Source organism: Stomoxys calcitrans, chromosome 4, assembly GCF_963082655.1.
Source record: "Stomoxys calcitrans chromosome 4, idStoCalc2.1, whole genome shotgun sequence".
NCBI classification, from domain to species: Eukaryota; Metazoa; Arthropoda; class Insecta; order Diptera; family Muscidae; genus Stomoxys; species Stomoxys calcitrans.
Window position 1 is genome coordinate 155,434,395 of NC_081555.1, and position 24,865 is coordinate 155,459,259.

The 24,865-nt window shown below is 37.6% G+C and overlaps 4 protein-coding genes and 1 non-coding gene across 8 annotated transcripts in view; 1 reads left to right on the forward strand and 4 right to left on the reverse strand.

Moving 5' to 3' along the window:
* Window positions 1-4,436, forward strand: part of LOC106085104 (UNC93-like protein) — a 124,534-nt gene extending 120,098 nt beyond the window's left edge. For all 3 annotated transcript variants that reach the window (XM_013249143.2, XM_059366421.1, XM_059366422.1), the window contains exons 3-7: window positions 939-1,073; window positions 1,296-1,492; window positions 1,564-1,772; window positions 2,450-3,303; window positions 3,566-4,436. In XM_013249143.2, the coding sequence (XP_013104597.2) occupies window positions 939-1,073; window positions 1,296-1,492; window positions 1,564-1,772; window positions 2,450-3,303; window positions 3,566-3,733 (1,563 nt within the window). In that variant the 3' untranslated portion in view covers window positions 3,734-4,436. The remainder of the gene's footprint in view (window positions 1-938; window positions 1,074-1,295; window positions 1,493-1,563; window positions 1,773-2,449; window positions 3,304-3,565) is intronic.
* A 3,904-nt stretch (window positions 4,437-8,340) lies between these two features.
* On the reverse strand, window positions 8,341-15,980 carry LOC106085117 (dnaJ homolog subfamily C member 22). Of its 2 annotated transcripts, none has more exons than XM_013249164.2 (2): window positions 15,525-15,980; window positions 8,341-9,744 (listed from the first exon to the last, which is right to left on the reverse strand). In XM_013249164.2, the coding sequence occupies exon 2, from the start codon at window positions 9,734-9,736 to the stop codon at window positions 8,540-8,542; it is 1,197 nt and encodes a 398-aa protein (XP_013104618.1). In that variant the 5' UTR covers window positions 9,737-9,744; window positions 15,525-15,980; the 3' UTR covers window positions 8,341-8,539. The 2 variants fall into 2 exon arrangements, with proteins under 2 accessions (XP_013104618.1, XP_059223820.1); XM_059367837.1 differs by lacking the exon at window positions 15,525-15,980 and adding an exon at window positions 9,889-9,913.
* Window positions 15,981-17,453: 1,473 nt separating this feature from the next.
* Trnat-cgu (transfer RNA threonine (anticodon CGU)) lies at window positions 17,454-17,525 on the reverse strand. Its single transcript has one exon. It is a non-coding gene; the product is annotated as a tRNA-Thr (tRNA).
* A 369-nt stretch (window positions 17,526-17,894) lies between these two features.
* Window positions 17,895-19,893, reverse strand: LOC106085116 (uncharacterized). Its single transcript, XM_013249163.2, has 2 exons — window positions 19,228-19,893; window positions 17,895-18,249 (listed from the first exon to the last, which is right to left on the reverse strand). Exons 1-2 carry the CDS (start codon window positions 19,534-19,536, stop codon window positions 18,043-18,045), a joined length of 516 nt encoding a protein of 171 aa, XP_013104617.2. The 5' UTR covers window positions 19,537-19,893; the 3' UTR covers window positions 17,895-18,042.
* Window positions 19,894-19,989: 96 nt separating this feature from the next.
* LOC106085115 (integrator complex subunit 4) lies at window positions 19,990-23,174 on the reverse strand. Its single transcript, XM_013249162.2, has 2 exons — window positions 21,124-23,174; window positions 19,990-21,057 (listed from the first exon to the last, which is right to left on the reverse strand). The coding sequence occupies exons 1-2, from the start codon at window positions 23,074-23,076 to the stop codon at window positions 20,158-20,160; spliced, it is 2,853 nt and encodes a 950-aa protein (XP_013104616.1). The 5' UTR covers window positions 23,077-23,174; the 3' UTR covers window positions 19,990-20,157.
* Window positions 23,175-24,865: the final 1,691 nt, after the last annotated feature.

Consider the following 24,865-nt stretch of genomic DNA (forward strand, 5'->3'; position numbering starts at 1 on the left):
AAACATAACTGAAACTAACTGACATTCACATAGACAACAAATGAGATGTGTCTAGCATTTATACATTCATATGTATTAATGAGGAGTTTTATGGCTTAAATCTTTAAAGCCAAATATCATCAGGGCTAAATTTGGCAATAAGTTTTTATTTAAAAGTACAAAAAACTTCAAGAAACAAAAATGTTTTTTTTTTTTAATAGGACAAAATCGTTTATGCCGTAAAATGATAGTATTTATTATATATTTAAAAGGTTTTTTAGGAATATGAATATAAAAGTTACGTCATTTTGTTTTTGTTTCAACATATTTTTTATACATAGAATATTTTGTTTGACGTTATATATTGCAACAGAGATGTGTGTGTAAATGAAAATATCGAAAACTATGAATTCTTGTTATCGAATATCGACAAATGAAAGAATGTATGTAACAACAATTCATATTAAGTGAGTTATTGCTGTGCCTAACATGTTATGAGAAATCCGTTATGCCTCTGAATGACAATATAAAGAAAGAAAGGGAGGGAGAGAGTTCAGTAACTTCAAATATAAAGACATGAAATAGTAGTCATGTCTTCATATTTGAAGTTACTAAAATCTCTCTCTCTCTCTCTCTCTTTCTTTACACTGTCATTCAGAGGCATAACGGATTTCTCATAGCATATTAGGCACAGCAATAACTCAATATGAATGGTTGTTACAACAACATACACTTTCAGATTTTAGGCACTAACACATACACATGGTGATATAATTTTGTTACAGTGTTAGCAACTAATTACAATAGTACATTTCTTATCAAACAAAAATGCTATAGATATCATTCAAAACCCGTTTAAGGCTCAATGTTTCGAAAAAGCATATAAATGCACTGTCTTATAACCAAAATCATATAAAATACTGATGTATATTTTATTCGTTTTTTTATTTTAATTACAGCCAAAACCAGGTTTCGAGCCGGACACAGCCTCACTCAGGGAGAAAGTTATCCTCAATCCCGCTGAAAAATGGCGTATATTGAAAAATATTGGCATTATATCACTAGCCTTTATGGTGCAATTTACAGCGTTTCAGGTAAATATATATACATAAAATATCTAAAAAATTACTTTATATTGAAAGTTGTCACTTGGAAAGCGAAAGACCGTAAAGATGACACAGTGAAAATATAATTGAATTATGGTGGCTTTTATATAATATTCAAAAAAGCATAACTAATTCTCGTATTTTTTTTAAACCAAAATTACATTTAGAGCATTATAACTTTAACAATTTTAAAATTTTTTATATCACTAGGGCACAGCTAACTTACAGTCCTCTATTAATGCCGAAGATGGTTTGGGTACCGTGTCGCTGAGTGCCATTTATGCGGCGCTTGTGGTTTCCTGTATATTCCTGCCCACATTAATTATTCGTAAGCTAACCGTTAAATGGACCTTGGTCTTCAGTATGCTGTGCTATGCCCCGTATATTGCCTTCCAGTTGTTCCCAAGGTAAAATCATCATGGAGTACAACATTTTGGAAAGATTTTTTTATATTTCCCATTTTAATACAATATTTCAGATTTTATACTCTGGTTCCTGCTGGTATTCTAGTCGGTTTGGGTGCTGCTCCTATGTGGGCCTCCAAAGCCACATATTTAACTCAAGTCGGTCAGGTTTATGCCAAAATCACTGAACAGGCTGTGGATGCTATTATTGTAAGATTCTTTGGCTTCTTCTTTTTGGCTTGGCAAACAGCTGAATTGTGGGGCAATCTTATTTCAAGTCTTGGTAAGTCAACAAACGATAGTAAATTAAGTAAATTAATTAGTAAATTAAGAGTGATTTCTTAACATTTCTAATATAACTCAAAATGTCTGTATCTCCTAAACTACAACTAGAATACCATAACAGTTATAGATCTGGTATAAGCCTAAATGTAAATTTGTATGTTTATGGAAATTTTAAAATCTTCTGCAAATGCAAATTTGACCATGAACAACATTCCATTAAGGAAAAGGGACAAACGTCTCAATGGCAATGCTACCAATATCATTATAACGATTTATGGTACGATACACAAACATTTTGTTCAATTTGAGTTGTTTGAGTTCGCCAACCATAACCGATTGTGATTTCCCAGCCAAATATAAAGCAATCACACTATTATGCTTGAATTCCCTCACGTATTACTTTCTTTTTAATAAAGTCAGAGGTAAATGCTTTTGGTGTACCTCATTTCTAGTTTGTCAGTTATATAAGAGCGAACACTTCGTTTCCACTGCCTTTTATTCTTTCAAATATTTTTCAACTATTTTAAAAATATTAAAAATACAGAATAACTTAAAATGCTTGTATCTCCTCAATCATTGATAACCAAGAAAAAGTGTAGAGAAATGCTTCACTTCAACTTAAGCTTAAAACCTTTAAAACTTGCGTGCTCATAACCACTCTTATTTTCCTTACAGTGCTCTCTAGCGGCGGTCATGGCGGCGGTGGCGGTAACGATAATAGTACCATTCCCAAAGATCTCCAATATTGCGGTGCCAATTTCTGTGTACATGGCAGCAATGGCCACACCAATTTGGAACGTCCCCCAGATCATGAAATCTTTGAAATTAGTATGATCTACCTGTCCTGTATCATTGTTGCTGTTGCTATTATTGCCTTCTTCTTGGATCCCCTCAAGCGTTACGGTGAAAAACGCAAAGGTTCACAATCGGCCCAAGAGCTATCCGGCATGGAATTACTCTCGGCCACATTCCGTCAAATGAAGAAACCCAATCAACAATTGCTAATTCCCATTACCGTATTCATTGGCATGGAGCAGGCTTTCATCGGTGCCGATTTCACACAGGCCTATGTTTCATGTGCCTTGGGTATTCATCAAATTGGTTTTGTGATGATTTGCTTTGGTGTTGTCAATGCCATCTGTTCCATACTCTTTGGTTCTGTGATGAAATATATTGGCCGTACTCCCATCATTGTTTTGGGTGCTGTGGTGCACTTTACCTTGATTACCGTTGAATTGTTCTGGCGCCCAAATCCCGATAATCCATTGATCTTCTACGCTATGTCCGGTCTATGGGGTGTTGGTGATGCTGTATGGCAAACACAAATCAATGGTCTCTATGGTTTACTGTTCAGACGCAACAAAGAGGCTGCCTTCTCCAATTATCGTCTCTGGGAATCGGCTGGCTTTGTCATCGCCTATGCTTATGCCACCACATTGTGTGCCCGCATGAAGCTGTACATTTTGTTGGCTGTTCTAACATTGGGATGCATTGGCTATATTGTCGTTGAAATCTTGTACAGAAGAAAGGTAAGTTAAGAAGAGATGAAGAAAACGAAAAGGAATGTAGATCAAGAGCTTTTAGTTTCTTAAACATTTTTAAACATGGAAACAAAAACATTACATAACGATACACATGTTAGGATGTTTTCAAAGGCTGTTAAAATTCTGCCTTTTGGGTATTGTTACACATCTAAAGCTCTAATACCTTCTTTTAGTAAAAAGTTATCTTTTTAATACATATAGGACTCATAATTTATTTGTATTTTCTCACACTCTCTCATTTTAACAGCAACGCAAGCTCAAGAAACAAGAGAAAGCCGAAGCCGCCGAAAAGGAGAAGGAAGCTGCCGCAGCCAAGGCTGCTGCCGAATCGAATATCAATGGCACACCCGAAGTCGAAGAAACCGATGACGAATTGGATGATCTCGAAGAAGATATTGTAGTGACACATTTCTAAGTCGCTAAACAATAATTAGAAACAAACAAAAACACACACACACACATAAATAACTATGGAAAACAAAATAAAAAAGAAAAACTAATAATATTCACAAAACTAAAAGAGCTAAAAGCTGTTTAAAGCTTTTGCTCTAAAATTTGATGCAATATTTACACAAAATACAAAGCCGGGCTTTTTAACAAGCTTTCAAAGCTTTGTCTCAAAGCAATATTTTCTTATAAAAATATATATAAATATTCATTATAATTTTGTTAAATACATACATAAACATTTTTTTAAAAAATTTTAGTGAAAATTTGTAAACAATATTATAATGAAGTTGTTGTACTGTAACACTGTACAAAACAACAACAACTGCATGTACTTCAAACAAACAAGTTTCAAAACAAATTGTAAATACACTTGAAAAAAATATTACTATAAATACCATAACGAAGCGAAACTTGAATGTTACTTAATTTTATTTTTAACAAGAACAACAGCAACAAATCAAACATTCCTTAAACAAACAAAAATTATACTAACACAACACCAATACAAAAAATAAAAACAAAATTAAGAAAGATTTACAAACAAAAACGTAAAAATTATATACCTACTACATGTGTAATACAAAAATTACTAACAAAACCTTGTGCATATTGACGAGTGTGAAAAGCAGAAAATAAAAACTTGCAAACTTGTTCAAAAGTAGTGAAAATAGTAAATTTATTATTTCGTTAATGTGATCAACCCTAATATACCATCTTTTTGGAGCCTGCTTCAGACTTTGTCTCTGTCTAAATAGATAAACTAGATACTCAAAGCTCTAAATATCATAAATCTTAAGGTTCTATTACACGGTGTGTAGTTGTCTTGTGATGTCGTGTGATACAAATGAAACTGACATATGAAAACCACTTTTCAAAACAGCACATGCAATTTTTTCGATTAGAGCGTGTTCTATTCCTTCTGATAATCTTCGATTAGAGCGTGTTCTATTCCTTCTGATAATCTTCGATTAGAGCGTGTTCTATTCCTTCTGATAATCTTCGATTAGAGCGTGTTCTATTCCTTCTGATAAAAACAAAGAAATCAGCTGTTTTGTTGTCAGTACAATGAAGGCAACCCCTAATTAAATTGTTTTCACAAATTTATGATTTAACCACCTATCCCGTAACTTTAACATTTTTTACGCATAAAAAATCAAATTTGGTCACATTTTTAGGTTAGGTTGGCAACCATTTACATTTCATGTGAATACAAAAAAAATTACTTGTCATAAGACAACTACATCCCGTGTAAAAGTGGCTTCAGCTGTTAAACTGACTCCAAATGTTATGAATGATGGTGCTGTTAGTAGCAGTTTCATTACAACTTAACATAGAAATGTTAACAAACAAGTACTGCTATAATTTTAGGCAGTTATTAGCACATATATACTATTACACATTATTTCGAAGCCCGAGAGCTTATGTTGTTGTTTTTTACGTAATAATGTGCAATCGTGTGTGTGTTTGCCCATCTCTGAACTAGAAGAAGCTGTTGCTAACACCAACTTCTTTTATGTTTTGCGGCCTTGAGTATCCTTTTATCTAGCCAGAATAAAGGCCACAGGCTATAACCGTTTGTGCATATTTCTTTTCTCCCCCCTTCCCCTTACCTCTCTACTTCCTTTTCCCAAAGTAAGCACTAGTGTTTATTCTCTTAACAAATCATTTAGTTTGCTCAGTATTATGTTAAGTTATAAGCAAGCCTTATTTCCCCAACTTCATTCCTAAAAAATTTTTTTCAATTCTTCAATTTACTGTTTTTACTACACCCTCCATATTAACACTCACTACTACTACTCTTTTTCTTACTTTCCTACTCTCCCAACCAATTTTAAACCCAAATCATTAGTGTAATTGTCCTCATATTTATTCTACCACTCATAATTGATTTCATTATATTCTTCATTTGCTATTATTATGTATTCTAATTTTGCCTTTTCCCCTTTCATACACACATACACGCCCCTACTCTTTTTCTGCCTTTTGCTTAGTTTTTATATATTTTATAGAGAATCGTCTATAATGGCGATAACGACGTCGACGACGATGATGTTTCTGTACAATTTAAGTAGTCATTTAATTTTATTAATTATATTTTAATTATTGAAATTGTGTTTCTGTTGTGATCGAAATTATTTTTAATGAAAAAAAACAACAACTAAAAACAAATTGAATTGAAATGCAAGCATTCATATTCATTTTGTATGGTTTAAATGAAATTTGAATTGTGTATTGAAATATTTACATAATGGCAAACGATATTGTAAATATTTATGAACATAAAGAAAAAATATTTAGTTTAATATTTTAATTTTATTACAAATAAAATTACATTGTTTTAGTTTAAAAAAATTACAACAAACGCCTTTTTATTCAACCAAATTTAACAATTACTACTAAAATCTAGCATGTTCATTATTCACTTCGATTAGAAAAACATCGATTGTGATTATGCAGAACATCGATTGTAATGCTTAGCTTAATAATAACAGTCTTCATATACACACCCACCCATCCACATAACCCGATAATACTTTAGAACTTCAACAATTAATACTTTTAACTATCTCCTCGCCACTCTACCACCACATACTCTTACCGTATTACCAAACTTCTACTCTATAAGAGCTAATCTCTTGTCACTGATTCACTCTCTCTATTCGTTTGGCTTTTATGGAGCTTTATCAAGACGTAGTCCGATTTAGCCCATCTTTATTTCCCCATGCGTAAAAAGAATTATCTGTTCAAATGTTCAGCTGAATTTCTTAATTTTTCACAAAACTTATTCCATCTATCGTTGGCCAAAGCCTTGAAATGATTTTCTTCATCTGTCAAATAAACCTATTTCAAATTTATGATACTCGATAAATAACCAATTGTCACCTTGTTCCCGTGGCGATCGGTTCTTTGGACCGGAACGAGCTTGCTCAGCTACAAGGGTAAGACGAGGATGTGGTTACAACAACAACATTAAGTTTTGTGAATAAGGCCGTAAGACTGTAGCCAAATATGGCTTTATCGTCTTAGACTTCTACAACGACCAAGAACATATTTTTACTTACTAGGATCGGAATTGGATATATGATTTGCTACAAAGGTAAAGGCAAAATCAATATACTGCCGTCCTTCGGAGATTTGTAAAAAAAATATAAATAAAAAGATTGTAACCTTCGGTTAGAATCTCTTTTAGCTCTTTTCATTCCGATGCGCCTAAAAGTATGCTTCAAAAACTGAGTTTATAATGCAATAGTTCTCTAGTTAAAAATTGGAATATACAACAATTACTGTCTTCCATTTCACCCTGTTTAGTTGATATTTAGTTGATCAGGAAGGCAGTCTGTTGGATCTTTAATTAATATTGCAGAATTTCCCATGAAGCAGGGGCAAACTTCTCACATATCAATGAGTGTTCTCTGATTCTAGTTTTAGTTCAATGATAGGGTGCGACACCTTTTTAGGGAAAAGTTTTTATATGACGTAGTACCTCACAAATATTGCCACCATTAGGGGGTTGTTGTTGTAGCCACATTTTCAAGTGGAGGTGGCGATCCTCTTCAAGTTCCCTTTAAGTGAGCAAAAGACCGATCACCGCGGGAACAAGATGGCCATTGGTTATTTAAAGGCACCAGTAACTAATCAAGCATCGTAGGCACTCAATATTTTTGTAAGAGCCGTTCAGCCCGACCTCTCACTGAGACCCTCCGCTTGATGCCGCGGATTGTCCGCAATTGCCGTTGCAACCTATGGACGCGACCGGTAGCTCACAACTAAGCTTCTCGTGGCAGCGATGAACACCACGAAGATTATACCTTAAAGTTACAGCCTGTGTTGGGGCTCACAGCTATCCAGTGCCCCTTAAATAATATTGATAATATATTACTTTGGGTGCGAAATTTTTATATTTGCCAAATATTGGAAGAGACTCACTTTCCGGGTTTTGAAAGCGGGACCATCCGCCACACTTTCGGAATCTACTCTTAAATAATTTCATTTTAGCCTCATATAATCCAGATGATTTCCAAATATGTCTGCTGTGGATGTACGCCTTGATCGAAAACTGTTCGTTCATCAACAAATAAGACATTTCTGAAATAGGGGGTAAGAGGAAGGTCTAGGTAAGGTAAAAGGACTTATGCCTGTCAATCGTAGTTGCTAGCCGCTTCACTCGGAAACCATTTGTCCATTGTGTTCTTCCCAGAAAGACATAAAATAAAAGAGAGTAAACCGAAAGTAGAGAGAGTACATTGACACAGGAAAAAATTGCATGTGGCTGGAACGCTTGAAGCAATGCAACTTAGACACCGGTTTAGGCAAGCTGCGGTCAAATTTTAAGTCACTTTCAAACCCCGGTAGACGGGTCACTTTTGGCGAAGAAACCGTGACGGCTAATTGAATTTTATGGAAAATTCCAATTGATTAGATTTTTTTAAATAGTGAATATATTCGCTATTCGCCCAATAAATGGAACACAGCTTCCAATTTGTTTGCTTCCGCTTCCAGCAAGATTAGATTGCTTCACTTGAATTTGCTAATTGTTTGGAGTTTGATTTTTCTACTTCGATAAACTTGGACTTTTTAATGTAAACTTGAAGATTTATATATTTTAAATAAATATTATTTCGTTGTATGTATTTTGGGAGCTAATTGTAAAAATGCTAAAATTAGAACTACATACTACACATATTAAGTCACTGGTATGTATTACAGTTTAGGGTTTTTAAATAAGAAAATAATCAAAACTTAACATTAAATAAAGTCATTTTCTAGTGTTTCACAAAACGATGGGATCGTCTTCCACTGATTTGGTATTTTTACGACGTCGACTTGATTTGATTTTCGATAGGACGCTATAGGCTTGTTGTATTTCAATGAAACGTTGATTGGCCGCTGCACGTTGAGATTCGTCCTTAACCTTATCCGGATGGAATTCTTTGGAAAGTCTGCGATATGCACTTGTTATCTCCGACTGTGAAGCTGTTGCACTAACGCCCAAAACTTTGTAAGCATTACGCTCGCCATCAACATCCATGGATTCAAAGATTTCCTTCCATGTTTCATACCATCCATGATGCTGCGCATAATTATAGGTATCCTTTAGAGCCTGGGCAATATCCGTCCACCAAGCAGAGGCTAGGAAGTTTTGGAATGCCTCGTGTATGGGCACTTCATTGCCATCCTCGTCGGATATGGTGCCATTGAAGAATAGGAAACAACCCCAGATGGAAAAGTAAATGCAAAGAGCGCCGGTGAACTTAAGAGATCGTTCCATGGCGCCTCGCCTTTTGGGCGGTGTGCGTAACCACTCTTTGGAATAATGATCAAAAACCAGTGCAGAAGCCAGAGCAGATATAAGCAAAGTATAAGTTTCGTCATAGATGAAATAACGCACAGGATATGCAGCCAGAGCAGCTAAAAGACAATGCCATAGCACACCCTTTTCCCGCCCAATATTTCCCACAGTCCAAACGCCTAATGCCACAAAAACTGGTATTAGCCAGTGCAGTATGGTAAAATCAATACCCAAGAATTCCGTCTGTGGTATGGCCATTTCAAACAATTGTCCAAAGAGATAACCAATCATTACCTCGCCCACAAAACGTTTACCCGAATAGGGTGGTTTTTTAAAATGTTGCAGCTTCTTTACAAATTCCTCGATAAAACGAGGATCCTCATTGGCATCTCGCACATAGCCGGGTATGGCGAAAATTTCACACAACCAGCCTATGCCAAAGTAACCGCCCAAGGTACACCACCAGACGAAGGCGTGACGATCGCGACGCAAATATATGTGGTGCAAGCCCAAAATGCCCCCAAATAGCCAAAGTATATAGGCAATGACAACCGATTTTTGTGGAGGCAAAGAATTGACATCAAATTTCTGGTTGTGTTTCGCGGAGCCATTTTGATGAATTTTACCATTTGCTTGAGATGAGCTTACTGCCGAGCCATTCATATTGTCCTTGGGCATATTGCAATCTAAAATAAAATAAAACAGAAATAAAAAAATAAGTATGTACAGGTATGTTTGTATCTTTTATACATATATTTCAATTTGTGTTTGTTTGTTGGTCGGTTTGTTTGTTTGTTCGGTATAGACTCAAAATCGGCAGAACCAATTACCTTGAAATTTCACAGATTGTGTAGGTTGGTCTGGAAGAAAACATAGGATATATAATTTTTCGATATCAAGGGGGGGGGGGGGTCCGTCCCCTTACCCTAAAAGTACTTATCAAAAATAAAAGTGGACCGATCGGGACAATATGGGATTCAAATGAAAGGTATTCAAGAGTAGAGTATGAATTTTAAGTCCAAGTACCTGAGGGGTCGCCCCAGCTCCAAAACCCCTTAAAATAGGTTTATTTAACGAACATGACAATATGGTACTAAAATGAGAGGTATTCGGGAGTAGATTACGAAACTAGGAATAGCCTTTATAATTTATTGATATCGGAAGGGGGCAAACGCTCCGCCGTTACCGCAAAAACACTATCCAAAATCAAAATTCGACCGATAAGGACAATATGGGTATCAAATGAATGCGGTAGTAGATAACGAATCTGGCATACAAATTTATGTCAAAGTATAGGAGGTCAACCCAACCCCACAAAAACGCCTAAATGGGCACATTAGCCAATCACTGATATATGGGACTCTGTTTGTTTGTTCCGTATAGACTTAAAAACGGCAGAACCGATTTTCTCGAATTGTTCGCATATTGTGTAGGTTGGTCTAGAAGGAAACATAAGCTATATAATATGTCGATATCGGAAGGGGGCCGAACTCTCCCCCTTTATGCCAAAAACACCACCCAAAATTAAGTGAATTTATCGGGACAATTCAGGTACCAATTGAAAGCTATTGGAGAGTAGAATACGAATATGGTATTTACATTTGAGTCAAAGTACCCAACGGGCCGCCCCCAACCCCAAAACTCGCCCAAACAGACATATTGGACGTTCATGTCAATATGGGGCTCAAATGAAAGTTATTCGGGAGTAGATTTCGAATCTGGCGTACAAAATCAGATTGAAGTATAGTGGGTCACGTCACCCCGCAAAAACGCTATTAGACCCATTATGACTATATGAGACTTGGCTGAACCGATTTTTTTAAAATTTTTTGATATCGGATGGAGGCGGACCAAATGGGTTAATTGACCCATTATGACAATAAGGGACTCAAATGAAAGGTATTTGAGAGTATAAAACGAATTTGATATCCAATTTTGGAGGCAAGTGTTTTGGGGCACGCCCTAAAGCACACCCTAAACTAAACTTCATTTTCGACTATGGCAATATGGAGCTCTAATCAACGATATTTCAGAATAAAGAACGAATTTGATATCTTTTTTAAGTGCAAAGCGCCGGTGGTTCATATTTACCGACCATGGCAATAAGGGGCTCAAATTAAAAGGATTTCGAAGTGCAGCACGAATTTGATATTCATATTTGATTCGAAATGTCTCAGGTGCCATCCCTTCCCTAAAAAGCACTTCTTATTACCCTAATTTTTAAAAACACCAGGAACCGAGCAGGGGCTATTATCAATGAGCGCTTTCCGAAAGTAATAATAAATGGTATAATATTGGAAAAGTAATAAAAGTAATAATAAAAATAGAATATAAGTCTATAAGTCCAAAGACCTCGTTTGTTTTCGACTGCGGGAGTCGAGGTTTATAGCCCGAGTCGAAGTCTAGAAAATGTAGACGGAACCAAAGTGCAGTTCAGAGTTGAGTAAATTTTCTCTGAATTCGAAGCGAACTCCAACTCCAGATTGATACTGCGACCCAATGTCGCAGAAGAGTTACCCAACGCTGATTGAGCATAAGATTAGTTGATGATTGAGCATTAGGCTATGCAGAATTTTGTACAGTTTATGCATACGCTAATGTAAAAACAGCACTTTTTCTATCAGGAAGACTGTCGATCCATGTGCAGATCTTCAACTTCAGGGACATCCTTTACAAATTTCTTCGTTTCTTTATAGTGCATTTTACAATAGATAGATTTGATACCTTGTGTCGGAAACTTGAAGACTCTGAAAGGCTTACTATTGTCGCCTGCATTGGATTTGTAAATAGATGTATCAATTAAAAATAAGCAATCTAGATGGTTATGCGTTGAAGATCGTTTTGTAATGTCTGTGTCACCCACATAAACCTACAAAAATTTGAGTTTGCCTTAATCGGTTTAACCTTTTCTGGAAAGCGTAATAAGGCATTTGTCATTTAGCTGATATCCAATGACACAAGCGTTTTCGAATGTGGTTTTTTACCTTCTAATAGGTACTTGTTAATGCATTGCCGCTAACTCATAAAATTCACTTTTTCTTCTCTCATTAAAGTTCGTTTGCACAAAAAGCCATGTAAAAAGGGAGAAAAAAGCGTTGTTGTAGCAGTGTGTTGTGTTCTATCTTATGTTTGCTTAGTACTGCTGAATATTCAGACCCAGAAACTCTGCGACTAAGGTGGGGTGCGCCCAGAGGGATCTGAGTCGGGTAGATTTGTATAGGCACTTAAACAGGTGACGTGTGTCGTCACCCACACGTTGGCATCAATCCAAGCTCTGTAGAAGATAAGGCGGCTGCATTTGTCAATATGCAAATGAGCCATAACTACTCTGGTTAGCTGGGGTATTTCAAATTCTTCAGGTGCAATGGGTGGCGGTCATTCTCCAAGGACCTCATTCACCAGGTAGCTGTTCATCGCTACTGCTATCGTGTCTGCATGTTGTCTTGATCTAGCGGTTCTCTCTTGTAACTTTGAACCTCTTGCTCTAGATCATGTAGATCCAACTCAAGGCTTTTGGGCGGTGTATGCCTATCCATATGGTGGTGATTAGGATGGCCTCTGGTGTAAAAGCCCAGAGGGTATTGCTTAGACAGCATGTGGTTATGTCTTCGCACGCATTTTTGTTTCCTGATGGAGGTGGTCCATGTAAGAACTGAGGAGACAGCCCGTCGCTGGACTTCGAAGTTGGCAAGGCAGATCTAAATTTTATTACACTGCGTGTCTCATGGTTGACGAGACCACATTGGCGCTGCATAATTTAACACAGATCGGCTAATTGCTTTTTACGTAGTGAACGAAGTGTTTTCAGCAGCGCAGATGCTGTCAGCAATTAACTTGGGGACCTTGTTTATGTTTCTGGCCCTTTTGCAACTTGCAGTATCTTGTGCGGAAGACGTGATACAGCTGTCAAATGTGACATTTTGTGACACTTTATTGTCAATATTATCATTCTATCGACTCTCACATTCAGCCCATCATTTACTTCCAGTGTGTATGTAGCGAATAGTGAGAAAAGTGTGGCTGAAGATTGGTTGCAGATATCTTCAGGAAAATAGACGGCAAGAACGATGAGCTAGTCGTTCAACCTCAAGCATATACCATCAATAGTGGGCGGCCCTGATGCCATGACTGTAAAATCGTCCACATATGATACGGACTCAATGCCGTCTGGAGGGTAGAGGTTGAACAGTACCGCATATCTATCAATATACGGGGTTTCGACTTACACAGATAATTCGTGACCCAGCATTTCAAGCCTGTTTAGAGGGACGTTTTGGCGATGTCCTCATATAAGATGATATGGCTGACCTTTTCGAAAATGTTCGATATATGCAGTGCCACGAGGACCGTTCTAAAAAATGACCTGTAGGCTTCGAAGTACTTGCTGATACTCGGCGAATGGATATTCTTCAACGAGAATCGGGAGAAATACCCCCTCTAGCATCTAAGCTATTGATGAGAATATGGAGATCGATCTGTACAACTCCCCTTGCTCGGGTCCTTTCCAGATTTCAGTAGGGGGATCAATCTGCCCATCTTCCAGACAATGTAGTACTCAATAAGAGTGCTCAAAGATAGGTTAAGAACAGTTGGACAGTTCATATCTGTATAGAGATTACGTCGGGGTCCAGCGCCTTGGTTAACGAATGATATTCGTAACTTCGTCCACGATAAATTGTGATGGCTGTCCGTGTTATTGTCATTCTCGTTTGCACAACCTGGTGCATCTCTTCATGTAAGTCAAAGTTCTGTCACCAAAAGTGACCTTCTCCCGGGTTCGAGTTTGACTTAACAGTAAACTTTAGCTTCCCTATACCGGTACCTAAGTTACATTGCTTCTAGTGTTCCAGTCACATATTCCACTTCTGTTCGTTAACCACCCTATTAATTTCCAGATTCAACTTGCTAAGTTCTGGAATAAGTGGGGTGAGTGCAACGAATCTCATAACTCTCATCTGCGAGTACCACTGCCTGCGCCGGAAAATTTGGCTTCACTTGGTGTAGTCGACTGGCGAGAGGCTGCTGTGTTAATGATGTCTCGGCTCACTTATGGTTATGTTGTCTCGGCCCAATCGGCCTTCTTCTGATTGATATACGTCGTGAGTTGTTGTTGTTATAACCACATTTGAACATGGAGTTGGCGATCCTCGTCAAGCTCTTATATGCGAGCATGCTAGTTCTGGTCTATACGAACGATCGCCGCCTTGGCGTATCGAGAATCATAGGCACTCAGTATTTAAGCTAGAGCCGGTGCCACCCGGCCTCTCACTGAGACTTTCCACTCCATACCGCTGATTGTTCGCAACTGCAGTCGCAGCTACTCCGTATGGAGCATTCCACTATCCGCTACCTGTGGACGCGCCCGGTAGATCATAGCTAAGCTTCTAGTGATAACGAAGAATACCACACAGCTTGAAGTTCAAAGTTCGAGCCTGTGTGATGCTCATAGTTATTCCGTACCGGGACGTTGTTAGTATTGTGGTAAGGTGATTTGTTCCAAAAAAAGCGTCGTTGGGCCGGGTCGAACTTTATATACCCTACAACATGGATCGCTCTTAATTTTTTGGATTTTGTTATGGCCTGAAGCTAAAATCTGAAGGCACAACAAACAGCATCAGCATCCGGGATAACTTTGACCATCACACATGTTGTTTATGCACCGATCTGTAGGTAGTTATAGCTATCATAGGAAGCTCAGCCGAGAACAACCGGGCGCGTCCACAGGTTGCAGACAGTGAAATGCTCCATAGGTATACAGGGAGACTGTAATTGTAGTTGTGGGCTATTCGCGATATCGAATGGAAAGTTTCAGTGAGAAATCGGGTGGTACCGGCTCTTGCTTAAATATTTAGCGACTATGATAGTCAATACAAGGCAGGAAATGTACGCCTTTTAATAACCATTGGACATCACATTCGCGTGGCGGTCGGTTTTATGGACGGTCCGGAACGACCTTGTTCACCTATGGACGCTTGAAGAGGATTGTTTACTCTACATGCAAATATATGGCTACTACATCAACGACACCCACTTTAACTGCAACGCTCAAAGTTAAATACAAAATCAAGTCATCAACAAATGTCGGGGCCAAGCAAACATTTTGAAACAGTAAATTTATCCTCCTCGTAACGACAAATAATACATAGGTCATCAATTTTGCGTTATAAAATAGAATATTGATTCTTCTTTCGACTAAGTAAAAAGGTAAACTGAAGAGTCACCTCACAAATCATGTACTAAAAGACTACAAGACCGGAGGGAAGAACTAGCGAAAGAATTTACATAAGTATTCATGGAAAATTGTAATGAATTGTATCCTATTAGATCTACGATTTAATTGGCATCCAATACCGTTCCCAAGTCCAATTAGGTCATTCGTTGGATAAAGCATATAAAGCATATAATATTTTAAGCCCTATAATAAGACAATAAACATTTTGAACACCAAATTTAAGTCAACTCTTACCTCAAACAATATCAATCAGAATATCTTGCAATTGTAAATTCAGTTAGACCTCCTTAAACTGCTTTACGCATTCAAAACTCTTTGTTAACAGTGCGCACCAGACTTTCTCTTTTCACGTCTACTTGCGTTTGGGGTTTTTGTTTTTGGTCACAGCCAGCTCCAAAACAATGCTCCAAATAACTAACTACGCCTTCCGAAAAGACACGTCAATTCATAAGTTAACCCGTGATTTTTTTTAATTAAATAATATATATTTTTGCACTCAGACTCTGTATCAAGTTAACAATAATTAAAACTTCTTTTTAATAGCTTTTTCGTTATTTCCGTTGTCAATGTAGTTTGTTTTCTACTTGAAAAGTATACTTAAAAGCTGAGAATTCACGGTCTGACAGGTTCTTTCTTGTTGCTGCTATTGCTTTAACTCCCAACATGTATATCGTTCAAAGCCTAAAGTATTTTAAGTTAAATGCAATTGGTGTAAAAATAAGAGGCCAGGCCAAAAAAAGAAATCTTTGTTTGAGAAAGTAAATGAGAGATTTAAAACTCTCTTGCCGCGTCTAGGGATGCCAAGTTTTTAATTTTCTCTTTACTTGCCGTGATTGCAAATGATGTTAAGTAAAGGGAAGCCTCATATAAACGATGCCAAGATAAAGCGCATTTATACTGCCATGCGACTACCAGCGACATGTAGCAGCTAGAGCCCCCAAATGTTTTATTTTAGTATATGTGACAAGCGACTCTTTAAAAAGGCGCAAGGTGCATAGATTAGTAATAAAAGCCTAGTTCTGACTTCATTCGCAGCGAAAATGCCTATTAAATTATAGCGAAATCCTACGGACTCTATTATTTGCCATAACACAAACAAAAGTCAAACAACAACACCCAACAAAGACAACATCATTGAAACAGAGTTGATTGGTGCCCATTTCGTAAGCATTTTATTACATTGGCAATTAATTGAAGCGAAATTTGTATTGGCGCAGCTACATTCCGCTACTATTTTGCTCATAGAACTCAGTACCACTTCTACGGAATGTGTTCTCATTTTCTTCGTTACCATTTTTTCATAACGCGTTTTGACAGTTGTTCGGCCGAAAAGTCGATGTCAGTACTAACCTAAACGCAGAAAATTAAAAGAGGAGAGAATTTTAAAACTATTGTGAATGAAACAAAAAATGGATTTCGCTCGTTTTCCATCGATTGTGAACATTTTTTTGCTTTAAGCTGAATACATTTTTTTCATTTTTGTTTTGCTTTTGCAATAAATGTAAAATACTTGTTAGCACCAAGGCATGACGATACAATTTAAGGTGGTCTCATTTGCACAACAACTACAAATCATATGGTCCAATCCGCCATCTTGCCATCAAGCTGATCGACGTTTTACCAACACACAATTACACTCAATTGTAGTACATCAGGAAAATCTGAATCACACTTAAACAGAAGTTCAACTTATTTGCAAACGCAAAAGGCAAACAATTATGGGACGACCCTAAGTCAAACAGATCATTCATAAACTTGGGGAACTCCACTAGTAACAGGCAGTGAAGGAGTGTGTGTGCACGAAACTTCTCATATGTTTGACCGACAATGACCAACACAACGTCTTATTAAACACAACACCTAAGTTCCTCGCACTAGAAACAATATCAATTTTCTGATAATTTATGACTATATCCGATCTTGTATGGAGAAGTCCTTATTTTCATGGATTATAAGGCATTTAGACTTCTGGGGATTTAAAAGAAGTCCATTCGCCGTCAGTATCAAACAGCATCATAATCAATGTACTCATAGAATTTTAAAGGCATAAAAATGAATGAATGTTGGGAAATACTTGGGCACTGAAACTGGCTTGATAGCTGAATAAATTTAGATGAAGATACCAAATTATTTAAAACTTAAAAAAATAAATTTGAAAAAAATTGCCCTCTGTGAGGTTTGAACTCACGACCCCTGGTTTACGAGACCAGTGCTCTACCTCTGAGCTAAAAGGGCTTCACCACCGTTGCTGTCAAAGTACTAATATGAGTATGACCCAAATGCATTACTGCATAAATAAGCACTCCATATAAGCTTAAACCTTATCATTTTTAATATTTCACCTAAAACATAGAAAAGTGGCTAGTTAAAACTTCATAAACTCAAAAATAAAACAAATTTACAATGAACACTTCTATTGTTTTAAGCTTTATTGACGAAACAAAGATGAATGGAAGAATGTCAAAATTAATACACAAAAGTGCTGCCAGATGGTATTATAATTAATTTTTAATGGGCCCTTCGCACACTAAAATTAATCATGCAAATAAACAAATAAATTAAAGCCGGAAATGAAAGGATTTTGTTAAACAACCATACCTTTTTTCATCTCTCAGACGGCACATGTACTCCCAAGGCGGATTTAAAAAGGTGGTCTCACGCGTTAACAGCCGGCCAGGTTTGACGGTATTAAGATGACAGATTTTTGCTTGCTTTCTCGTAGTTGTTATCTTTTTTCTCGCATATTCTCTGCTCATGTTCGCCCACGTATACATACACGCACAAAAATTTCTTTGTGTATGTTGGCAAAACGTCGATCAGCTTGATGACAAGATGGCGGTTTACACCATATGGTTTGGGGTTGTTGTTCAAATGAGACCACCCATGGTTGAATAAAGAAGGTTGGCTCACTTGCCCAGCTGAAAGAATTGTCCAATTTCAGAGTTGTATCCAAATCCCACTAAAACGTCAAATGCTTGGTTTAGATCAAGGCGGCTAGGTACATAATAACTGATAACGACGTACATAAATAACTAATAGTTTTATTATTACGAATTTCAGCAAGAGTAAATCCAACACCAACCAAAAATGGGACTCTTCCATATTTTATTTGTTTCATTCAATAAAGAATGTTGGCAGATGAAGAATAACAATAAATCAGTTTCAACCATGACATAATTACCAGGTAGTAAACCCTAAACGGCTGAATTTGGTTGTGCGTATTATAGTTAGGAACCACTACACATACAAACAACGAAAATGCCGCAAACTAGTAACATACACAAAATCAGAGTTGCAATAATCACTGATTTTGAAAGATAGTGCACTCAATATTTTGTTGTTGGACAACTGCCACTACCTGTAAATGAATATATATTGGTTACAATTCAAAATGTTTTTACTGTATTTATGATGAAAATGCACAAGAATTGAAGAAACCAAAAAAGCGACGATATAATCGACCAAAAATTAAATCTCCAATAAACTAGTGGTTCTCCAGGCTTCAATAATTTTTTAGAGCGCAAGTGAAAAAATTAATTTTACAGTGGCGCAAAAAATTTATCTGATGAACATAGCAGAGTTGCCAACACGGCCGTTTATTTAAAGATATTATGTCATCATCATTTAATTTAAATGACTTATAAAACGTTCTGAATGCCAAAATTACTTATGATTTGAATAAAATCACATGTTGAACTCCGAGAAGCATTCATTTAAAATTAGAATAACTCATTTTATTTGTTTTGTTGATATTTGATTACTTTTGATGTGGTGTCAGTGCTGCCAACTTAAAGTACAAATCACTTAGCGGGAAGAGCAAATGCGCTTGACTGGTAAAAAAGCATTCCAGTTGTTGCAGCCTCATTTTTATATGGATCATCATCTATCTCCATACGTGAGCAGGCTCGTTCCGGTCCAAAGGACCGACATAACTTACCTTGTCGTATCGAGTATCACATGCACTTAGGCCGGGGTCGGCCGAACTTTCACGCAGACTATCCACTCGATACCGCTGATTGTCGCCGTTTACAGTTGCAGCTACTCCGAGTATGAAGCCTCCCACTATCCGCAACCTGTGGACCCACTCGATACCGCTGATTATCCGCGAATGCAGTTGCAGCTGATGATGTTCATGAGCACAAAATTTGCAGCTCAGAGTTCCAACCCGTGTGGTGCTTGTAGTCATTCTCCCCGAGCTTGGATAAATGTTTTGCACAAGGTTTGATAATGTAAAGGTTTGACCCATATTGTTATTTCAAGGTTATACTGTACTCCTTTGAACCACATATTGTACTGATATGACTTCATTTTTGTTTGCGGATTTTAGTTTGAGGAACGGGCACCAGACACTTGACCCCAAATTGAATATGAAATTCGTACTCTGCGAAATGGGTTTGATTTTATTGTTGTCTATGGCTGCTTCTGATTTTTTTTATTGGAAGAGGGGAATAAGGAATTTATTATTAACTGTGACCAACACTTTTTGATTTGATTTCATGAATTGAAAGGGAAAGTAAAACCAATATAATACCGTGATATTTCTACATTACCAGGGTTATGTTTTGCAGATCAATCTTTGAGAAATTTCATCTGCATTGAAAACTAAACAATCCCATGCCAGTCGGCAAACGGATTGACCCGATGATAAATCTTAGATAAATCCGTCAATATTTTATGATAAAATACAAATTTGTTAGCATCGATTTTCATACAAAATTTTGTTGTATTTTGATTCACATCGCAATTGGTTTCCTTCCTTTCGCATTTCTCCATGAGAGTTACAATAATCTTATAAACATCTTTCACATTGAACCAAATTACAAAAAACTGCAATTTTTATTCTTAACACTAAAAAGTATATGTCTCCTTAAATACCACGTCTGACTGGTTTCGGCGCAAATAGTATCTTAGCTGGTTTACATAACTCTAAATCAGTACCCGGCCGTACAGCCAAACATAGGGTAATTTCCACCGACGAGGCTTCTGTCCAAACAGAATGGGATAGTAATATTGTTGTTCTTAACTTAACATTTGTCTCATGGGCTCCCTGCTCGGTCATAATTTTTTTGAAATCGGATAATTTTGGTACAACTGTGTGCATATGTTGATCGGGGTATTTAATTTTTATGCGCATATCATTCTTTTGGGTCTCTTGGAGATTATCGATTTCTGCTACAAACGGTAGGGCGGCTATAAGGCCTGCTGTCACTTTAATAACATTATCCTGAGACATCTGAGGACAAGGCTCCAAAATATTGGCCTCACACATTTTAATGTTTACATTAGGTGGTGGCATACGCACAACACATGGCCTTTGCACAAGCGGTAATATTTCTCTAAACACTTTGCCAGGTTTAGGGTCCACAATACTTGAAAGCTGATTAAGTAGCGACGTGGTTAAAGTGTCTGGTTGGAAAGATTCTTTGTCATCAAGAAAATTGCTTATATCCGACGCCGTCTGCAGCAACATTTGACAAGGGCCCAAAGCACTTTGGGATCGATCACGAACTACCAACACCAAGTGCAATGCGCTGGCTCTTAAGCATATCTGTTTCACCAACAGCATATCACTATAGCTAAGACCAGAAAATATGTGCTGTAATTTCAAACAGTTGCGCACTAACTGTGATAGGCTCTCCTTTAGAGGTGCTCGGCTATGATGTGATGTAGTACACGATTGCAGCTGCTCGATTTGAATCTGTGCAGCCAAAAATGTTTCCAAAAAATTTGCAGTTCCCACCATTTCCGGATCGATTTCGCCCAAACGCTGAAAATATAATATGGGAGAATACAACATGGGAAAATGCGACTTTGTATTTATTTAAAAGTATACCTTTAGATTATCCTGAGCGGTCTTAAGCAGAGGCACTCGTTCGGTGGCAATGGTAAATATGTCATTAATATGAGCCAGCATTGTTTCCAAATATTCTCGAGAATTGTTGGAACTATTTACATCATCCATGGGCTTTTTCGTGGAAGCGCCCTCTATGGGTAGTGGCGGAACAAGTGCAGGCATTGCATCCCGAAGGTAAGCATAATGCTTAAGCGTAACATCGGGAAATAGACTAATAATCGGGACTAAGCTAGCAGCAGCGTTAAATAACAGTATCAATATACAAAGATATGATGGATCTTCAACATCACGCTCAGCACTATCGAAAAATGGATGATCCTGTAGAAGATGCGATGTAACTGCCATGCAAAGATGGGGATGTTTTTGGCCTACTTTACGCATGCAACCGAATGCTGACAATTTATCCTGCGGGTATTTTGCCAACACATCCAGCAGTTTTTGCACTACCATCAGCAGACAAGCCTGAGTGGATACACGGCAGGCCCCCAGCATCAAGTGAAGGCCCTCTCGTACCTCAACCGAAAAATCTTCCAGAGACGACAACATAATTTCCAATTGATCTTCTCTCAAAACAATATGACGGGCTATTGCAGTCAGACTATAAATTGCTTTGAGCCGAACTTCTTCGATTTCATCATTGAACATGTCGACAAGAAAATCCAAACAAGTAACTGCAAAGTCCGGGTGCTTGAGAGCCAATTTACACATTGAATCTACCGTGGCTATGCGCACTTCCATGAATTCATCCTCCAAGCCATGTACCAAGGCGCCGCAAGCTCCGCTAGCTATTAAGGATATTGTCTTGGCATCCAAATGCTCTTGTGGAGCATCATCGGCCCAACGTTTACCAGAGGACCATTCACCAGATGCCACCAGTTGAGCTCCTCTTTCATGGGCGGTTTTCTTACGTCGCAAATTACTCATAAGCTTTTTATCCAAAGTTTGATGCAGAAACTCGGGACCCACCATAGTCATTTGTCCTAAATGTTCTGCCGCTTGAACTCTTATCTGAATCGATAAGTCACAAAGGGCAGCGCATACTTTACTAAAGGCCGCATCTATTAGGCGCATTTCTTCTTCGTCCTCTGTGCCACATAATATCATGTGTTCGGGATGCTTAAGGCCTATCTGCAAGACCAATTGTAGAGCCTGTTGACGTACACATTCATAGTCGTCTTGCATTGCATCTACAGCTCTTTGATATAAGGCGGGTGATAGTAGTGCTCCTCTTTCGCCTAAACATAGTATGGATCTCAAACTTTGTGCCCTCACCCCAGAATCCTGGGAGTCGGCATAGTGGCCAATGGTATCGATAACACCCTTCTTGGCATCCGTCAAAGCAACAAAAGAAGACAACACCATTAAGGCATTTTTCTGTGTTTGATGCGACTCCGAGCACAATTGTTGCTGTGCAAAATGGGCTATTTTGGTAACATGCATTGTGGCTAAAATTTTCAAGTTTTTCGTACCAATTTTGTGCAAACTACCTAAGCCTTGGGCAATTACCTTTTGTGACTTTTCATACTTCAATACGCCTATGATTTCATCAATTAAGGCATTTACCACCTCGGCAATACGAATATCAGAAAGATCTGCCAGCAAACCCAATATCATGACTCTGATCGTGGTGTCTCCATCACGCTCCTGGCGAAATAACTCGATAAGTTTACTTATAGCATCATGTATTTCTGGCAACTGACAATCGTTTAGTACCAGTTCATCTGCTATCTTTACTAATAGATCCAGAAGCTCCTTGCTATTCTGTGGTGAAATAGTCTCAAGAATGTTCAATGCTTGTTGAAGTTTGCCATTTGCTGCGTTTTTAGTGGTTGTTTGTATTCTAATCTTCTTGTGGGGTGGTTGAGAGCTGCTAGCTTCAAGAGTCTCTGTTACCGAAATCGGCCTCTTTACAGCAATCGAAATACTGGCCATTTTAAGGAATAAGGCTGTAAACTTGTACTTGACTATTAGCCTGCAAAGTTTTTGGATGAAATTAGATAAATAATAAATACGCCGTCTAGACAACAAAGTTCTTCATTGTGGCTACGGCGCTAATACTCAAGACACGCCGTTCACGAATATAATTTAAAAGCTGAAACCAAGCCATATTAACCCAGGTAATGTACAGCAAACAGCTGAGTACAATTTTTTCTCGCGACAGATAGTACTGTCAACGAGTTTTGGTTGTGTATCAGGATGAACTAATAAGGTGAGGTCATGCGACCAGCTGAGTTTAATTTGATCCGATAATCCACACATAACCAACAAAAAAGTGTTTTAATGATAAATAATATGTAAATAAAACAAATTTAAAGAAGATCAGTTGTAAAACAAAGATTATTTCTAAAACCACTTTGACATTTCATTTGACGGCATTAGCCACTCAAGGTAGTTTCGATGGGTTAGATTTTTGTTGTTGTACCATGGTGGTGTTTAAAGAAATGACGCGAACTAGTAACATATTCAAAATCAGAGTTGGACAAATCATTGATTTTGACAGATAGTGCACTCAATATTTTGTAGTTGGGCAACTCCTCCTACCTGTAAATGAATATATCTGTGTACCAGCCCAGGATACACTAATAAAAGGTTAGGTCATTTGCGATAGGCCCCATGAACATCATTAAGGATGTCAAATCTGCCGATTGAAAATGTCAACATATAGGAAAAAACTTAAACAATGAATGAATGTAAAAAGAGAACAAGTTGACATCTTCAATGCCAAATAATGCACAAAAAACTAAGTTAATTTAAGCAAAACTCCGATTTAACTGAAATGTGATATGTTGATGTGGGTTGACCCCACGAACACTAATCTGAAGTCTTTTTGGGGCAAAGGCTCGTAGCACACCTGGGGGCGAAAAACTCCCCCCCAATGAGAAGTGCTCCAACTTAGGCAACTTATATCCTCCCCGGGTCCAATTTTTAGACATTTTTCCCTATTTGTAATCTTCTCGTTAATATTTTTCGTTTGATATTCATATTGCCTAGGTTGGAGCACTTCCCGTTAAGAAGGGATTTTTCGCTTCTAGGGTGTCCATGGGTCTTAGCCCAAAAAACATCTCAGATTTGTGTTCCTGGTGTCAACCCATATCTACATACCAAATGTTAGATATATCGGAGATGCGTCATATAAAGTGCAATTTTCCCTCTATGTTTGCTATAACGGCATGCATACAAGATAAACATAGCACCCTTATTCCGGCTATAGAGGGCGTAGTCCAATTTCGAATTTTTCACAAAATGGTGTATAGTTGATATAAGTCGAATTCGACTGTTAAATTTGATTGGTATGTGATTTTTAATGGCACTCCTAAGCACGAGTACATCTCGCCTTTTTTTACATTCTTTTAGATTATTTTGCAATCAAAGACAAATAAGTTATATGCCACGAAAAGTGAATATCGACTGCTGCAGATTTCAACCACGGAGATAAGGGCAAATAAAGCATGTACTTGGCTCCAAAATATTGATATAAAACTGAATAATGCAAAACGAATGCACTGCTGTTGTCCCATCAGTACTAATATGCATCAGTGCTGCTGTTTGATTGTAAAAACGAGAGGAAAAAAAACAGACTGCGCGCACCGAACCGAATGAGCAATTGTGGTTGAAGATATATAAGCTACCAAATCCTTGCACGTTTCTGTATAAATTTCCAGAGTTTAACTTCTAAGCCGCCTATGCCCAGGTTAGGGGCAGCTTTTAATCACTGGCTTTG

What these genes read in the sequence shown, in the direction of transcription:
- LOC106085116 (XM_013249163.2), bottom strand. Translation starts at nt 19,536, where the DNA reads ATGGGTCAAACCTTTACATTATCAAACCTTGTGCAAAACATTTATCCA. An exon ending in GTGATACTCGATACGACAAG is followed by an intron (nt 18,250 to 19,227) that starts GTAAGTTATGTC and finishes TTGACGTTTTAG; the next exon opens with TGGGATTTGGATACAACTCT.
- LOC106085117 (XM_013249164.2), bottom strand. Translation starts at nt 9,736, where the DNA reads ATGCCCAAGGACAATATGAATGGCTCGGCAGTAAGCTCATCTCAAGCA.
- LOC106085115 (XM_013249162.2), bottom strand. Translation starts at nt 23,076, where the DNA reads ATGGCCAGTATTTCGATTGCTGTAAAGAGGCCGATTTCGGTAACAGAG. An exon ending in CCGCTCAGGATAATCTAAAG is followed by an intron (nt 21,058 to 21,123) that starts GTATACTTTTAA and finishes TTATATTTTCAG; the next exon opens with CGTTTGGGCGAAATCGATCC.